The 6,000-nt window shown below is 34.9% G+C and overlaps 1 protein-coding gene across 1 annotated transcript; it reads right to left on the minus strand.

The window, feature by feature from the left end:
• Positions 1-2,473: 2,473 nt before the first annotated feature.
• LOC122405838 (integrator complex subunit 12-like) lies at positions 2,474-3,664 on the minus strand. The gene has a single exon (XM_043410845.1). The coding sequence runs from the start codon at positions 3,577-3,579 to the stop codon at positions 2,656-2,658; it is 924 nt and encodes a 307-aa protein (XP_043266780.1). The 5' UTR covers positions 3,580-3,664; the 3' UTR covers positions 2,474-2,655.
• Between the last annotated feature and the right edge of the window lie 2,336 nt (positions 3,665-6,000).

The following is a 6,000-nucleotide window of genomic DNA, read 5'->3' on the forward strand; positions in this document are numbered from 1 at the left end:
CATATATTCTTCAGGATTATTTTTTTGGATCTAGTACGCTTTTTTGAAAATCGTTTTTCTTTCGGTGTTTTTTAGCTGTGTAAAATTGGACGCATGATTTCCGGCTAAATTTTTTTTATCACAACGAAAGAGGAACAATAGCTTTAGTTTCATATTTTAAAATGCTTCATGCGATTTTTTTTCGCGAAATCATCGTATTTTTGTCTGAAAAATATAATTTTTGAATATAAAGGGCAAACTCGAAAATTTCGTAGCTCAAATGAAATTGTGAAAAAGAGACAAAGTTGCATGAGATCGTTGTGAATCGACTAAAATTTTTTTAAGAATTTTCGTGCAATAGTTTATTTTTTTCATTATTTTCCATCGAAACTCTGTCAATTGAAGTCGCTTAACTCAAAAACCATAGGGTTTGAACCAAAGTTTTATAAAAGAGGAAATCTTCTTTCTTTCAAGTTTTTCAAAATTAATAAATTAAATGAAAAAAAAGTTTAACTCGAAAAATCGCCGAAACAATAAGGTAAAGGTGTATTTGTGAGCTCTCAAAACACTGAAATTATTTTTTAATTTATTTTACAAACTTTTTTAACCAATACGGACCTTGACCGACATATACAAATCTTATTTAGTTTTTTTTTTAAATATTCGTTTAGCGATCACATTCGCCGATCATCGAAGATTGTATTTCGCACGCGGTTTCAGATAACCGATTTTTAATTACACGTTTTACACTCGATTCAAAATTTAAATTACGAAAATTCGAGATATTTGGTAATTAAAAAGTGTTTTTGATTTTATACAAAAAGAAATTTTCCTACTGCGGTTCTTTGAATGAACAAAAATTACAATTAAATCTGACTTGGGCTTATCTGTTTGCAATTTGATTGGAGAAATAATAATAAACGTTAAAAACAAGAAAAATGTCAAAAATTTACAAAAATACAATTTATCTACTAGAAAATTTTAGGTAAAAAAATTTTAGTATAGGTTATAATATTTGCTTGGATCAGGAATCAGGAAAAAAGTTTACGGTCAACTTCTTATTTGCTCCGATTTAGGGAACTGAGGAAAAACTGCCTCCCGAGTCGTTCGCGCATCGATTTTTATGCCTCTTTCGATCGTGACTACTTTTTTACTATTTTCTAATTTCTGATTAGCTCTGCGCTCGCGTTCTCATATTTTGATTGGCCCTGCGCTCGTATTCTCGTATTTTAATTCCCTCAACGCTATTGTATAATCTCAACCATGAGATGCGCTGAAGTGTGTTTTTTATAAATTTTTTTATTTTACAACGACAAGATCAAATTTGAAGGATATTAATTATTTGACAAGTTCAATTTAACTACAAAAACCAAATATCAAGCATTTAAATTGATCGAAATAATGAGTTTGCCTACGCAAATTCTTCCAGAATCTTCCATTTGCGCTTACCCTGTGAAATGCCTTTTTGTTTTGTCAATTTCCCCAACTACTTAATAAAATTTAGCCACGAGAGTAATTTTATTCGATTCCCCAGATTTTTGACGATTTTTTATGTCTTATTATCGTTTTATTCGATAACGAGATAATTTAGAATTAATAAAAACAAAAAGAATGAATATTTGGCGTTTAATTAGTCTTTTTATCGGTTAGCGTCGCTCGTTTCGTTCGCCGCGGAAACAGTACGTTTTGGCGGTTTTGGCGCTGCCGTTTTGGCGGGAGACATTTGCGCGCGGTCGTTTGAGCGCAAAAACGTTCAGGAGTTTCGGGGGCGCGAGAAAAATCAAATTAATCGAACTTCATTAAAAATTCGTTTTTCTTAAAAACAATAATGATGTTTTTTTTTTCTCATGGGTAGAATATTTTCTTCTTGAGGGTATTAAATATTCAAAGAACGAGCCTCATCCTCATTTTTCCCACACAACCCTTTTCGATGTCGAATACTCGTATAGTATTCAAATGCCGGCGAAGGGGGTCGCAGGGGTTGCTCACCCGAGAGTGACAATTAAAATTTCAAGTTAATCATTATGAATTCCAAATCCCGTCCTCTATCCTGCGAAAGTGAAGAAACGCAAAACCGCGATAAACTGCGTTATGGAATATTTAACTGGCAGATAATAATTTTTTACTTCTATAAAAAATCACACCTTTTGTTCAAGAAATTTGAGAAGCTGTGTCTATTTCTTACTCTCAAACATTAAATATACTGTAGCGTTTTTTAATTTTCAAGAAAAAGATTTATTTCATCAGGGGTTGAACAGGGTATCCCTCAAAATTATGCGAAATATTTTTTTCACTGCCATTTCAATCAGCGAGAGTATTAAAAAAGAATTGTTGAAAAAATGGAAATCGGGCGAAATATTAAAGTAGAAGAAGTTTTGAAAGAATCCTGTTTTATTCTTAGGGAAATATAGAAAAAATTGAATGGATGGAAGTGAAAGTTCCGTAGCATTTAAAGTACTATCCCTTTTTGCCCAGGTTCTCCCCCATCAACAAGATTCATGAATTTGCGAAAAAAAAATTAAAATGTCACGTGACTACATACGGCTTGTATTTTATATGATGATTGGTCGATTAAAAACAATTTCATAAAGAAAGAGGAGAAAAAAGACGTTTTACTTTAATGTACTACCACATAGAAATGTACAATGGACTGAACCAATAAAAAATAGTAGCAAATCAAGATGGCGATGACCGATTAACTGTAAGTTTCGTTCCAACGCGTTTTCTCAATTGTACCAAGGTATTTTTCGTCGTCACTTTCCGGGAATGTTGAATTTTTGATCTCGTCCTCCTCCTTACAGAGTTACGACTTCTCGTTGTTCCTTTGTTATCGATTGTATCGAACGTCATTCGCGTTCTTGTATTTCGAAAAACGTCATCGGTCACATTTTCTCCCTCGTTTCCATCGTCATCGCCGTCGTCGTCATTGTCGTCATCGTCGCCTCCGAGAGTCATTACAAACGATGATGTATCGTTCAAAAGATGTCCATGCGCTCTGTTAGTAGTTTCGAGACATTTTCCACATCGCCATACGAGACGGGGATCGTAGACATCAATTTCGATGACCGCCGGTTGATGACAGAGTGGATGATAAGTTTCTTGGCACTCCTGACACTCGAGAAGTATCAAAGGACCGAGTTTATCACCTTTGCATATTTTGCAAACGACCCTAACGTCGTCAGAGTTCTCTTCAGGAATGGAAATCCGCGGTACATCGATGTTTTCATCCGGGAATTGATCCTCGTGCTCCAGCTCGATATCACATGCTGTGATCGATTCGTAATCCGTCGTTTCCCGTTGTCGAGGATTGACCAAGTGAATTTTGCCGCAACGATGATCGTATACGTCTATGCGACGAGCATTCCTGGGTATGGATTGAACCACATTGTCAACGAAAGTTTCGGTTTTGCGATCAGTTAATGAATGCTTCAATCTGCTCTGTCGTTCTCGATCCGAAACACTCGATGATTCCTTTTCAATCAAAGAATTCAACATTCTTTTGAGTTTTTCAGCACTATCGATATCCCGAGAGTGCAACAGACCCAGAGCACTCACAAATATACCGTTCATCTTCTTGACGACTTCGATGTCCGAGTACATTCTCACAATGAAACACAAAAACACGATATGTCTGTTTTCAATGTTTTGAAGGCTCGTGTCGAGCTCACAGCAGCCAATGCTTCGACTGTCGATGTTCAACGTGAAATGTGACGTATCAACCGAAGTGTCATAACACATGCAGATTTGTATTTTTTTTTTTTTTTTTAATTCTCTTTTTTCTTCGATGTTGATACCCAGTTCGAGAAAATTTGATCCGTCATACTTATTTATCATGATATTCCGAAGGATATAAAATAGTATCACTGTTTACACATTTTCTCACTACGAATGCGTGTGTACGGAACACTTATTTCGTATTCTTTGAGAAACGCTTTCAAAATAGGATCAATCATAATGTTTTAAATTGTTTAATTTAAAGTTTATCACGAACGATAACAGGTTGTTGATATTTTCAGAATTTCTTGACCAAAGTTTTTGCCATTGAAATTTGCTGAAAAGCCAACCGCAGATATAAAGTTTTATTTGAAAATTTTTTATATTTTTTAATGCCACGTATAAATATGACGACAGAGAAGGTGCTTCGGTTCAATCCATCGATGTGATATTTTTTTTTTATTGAATTTTCGTCCCAGAGAACGTGAATATCGAAGCGAGAACGAGCGTATTACTTTATGAAATAAAAAAATGTTAGAACCACGTGGGAGATACAGAAAAATATAAAATATTCACTCTCGAAATGTTTGGTATGCCAAGATATTTGTGAATTGAGGGAATTACGAGCTTGTCTCGGATGGAATTCAGAGATACGTATATATGTTCCGTAGAATCTTGTACAATAGTTGCATAAAACATGGATATATGAGAAAAATGACGGGTTAAATCGAGAAAAATGGTCAGGATAAAGCAACGAGACAGTTCAAACCCTCGTAAAATTAGGCACTTTCACACTGCATGTCAATATTTTTCTGAAAAAGTGTGAGAATTATATATTTTCGTTGTTTTTCAAAATTTTCCAAAATGTTTTGAGGTTAATAGCAACGTCGTCCCGTATTCGTATGCGTCCACGAATCCAAAGTTGGCGTATATGGAGAATGATTTTCTCTTTAAGGTTGTTGGTGCCTGTACATTCCGTCTTTTGTTTCTTGATAAAAATCAATCATGTTCGTCGGATAAAATATGAAACAATCTTATTGCGATACATAACTTGGAATCCTCAAAACGAAAAATTATATAGACGAAAGAAAGATTTTTTGCAAAAAATGTGTTTATTTTTAGAAACACTCGATTTGAGGAAACTGCGAAATGTTTTTTTTTCTTCTTTTTTTTTAATCAATATTATAGGCATAATGATTTGATAAATATCGACGCACGTGTGAAATGAAATACGAAACTATAATGTGATGATACAGTCTACATGATGAAATCATATTGAATCGATTGTTGAAAAATGATTAGTAAAACTTGATTAATCAACACATCTTTTTTCAATTGTCCTTCGAGAATTAAAAAATTACGCATCCCGAGTAATGCTCATTTATTACAATTTGAGACATGACGAAAATCTATTCAGTGTGCGAAGAAAAAATGATACGTGAATTTTGACAAATTTATTGAAAAAAATCGGCTCCGGTTATTACGAAATTTACGACTGTAGCAGAGTTTCACCGAATAGGCAAATACGTCTAACTGTATTATTTCGCAATCCTGGCGTACCTCCGCGCTGATATCCCGGATAATAATATCACTCTCAGGCATACTCCTGAAATTCCTCTTGACGTAAAGAATTCGATGAAAATGCTCGTTCCGCGGAGCTATGCTTTCGTCCCTTATAGTAAACTTGTATACTAAGAGACGCAGCCCGACGTCTCGGCACTGAGTAATTAAAATAAAAAGTCTACTCTTCAAATGTTTTCGAAACGTTTTTATGCCGATTAATGTCAATTTTCATCCTTTTTATGGGAAAATAATTTTTTTTCTTCCCACAACAACGTAAGAACATCTCAAAACATTGGCTGTAACGAATGACAGATAATATTGACTGATTTTAATTTTTTTCCGTAATTCAAATAACGTGCAAGATTATTTTTCACAAGTACTACTGCAGATATTCGTCAAAAATTACGAAGATCAAGAAATAAGTATCACTTTGCTCCGCACAAACACGTTTTCATAGCCTGTACGACACTTTTTATCCTCCGAATTCAGAACCTTTTTTCTCTCATTGTTAAGGTAGTTCTGTATGTATACGTACGAGCTAAAAGTTTGGACCGCGCGGCGTACAATGAGATCCAATGCTTATACGGTGCTGTCGGCTACACGGTTTTGTCAGGGTTTGTACACTCTGCCTGTCCTACACAATCATGCCTTTTTACGCACGAATAGGTTTCTGCACATATATAAAGTGGCGCTGTAATCGTGGCAACAACGCCATTCTCCAGTATTATTATAGCGTCGAGCGTC

The sequence above is a fragment of the Venturia canescens genome, chromosome 2, assembly GCF_019457755.1.
Source record: "Venturia canescens isolate UGA chromosome 2, ASM1945775v1, whole genome shotgun sequence".
NCBI lineage: Eukaryota > Metazoa > Arthropoda > Insecta > Hymenoptera > Ichneumonidae > Venturia > Venturia canescens.

Bases quoted from the DNA above. Each gene is read 5' to 3' on its own strand.
- LOC122405838 (XM_043410845.1), bottom strand. From the start codon at position 3,579: ATGTACTCGGACATCGAAGTCGTCAAGAAGATGAACGGTATATTTGTG.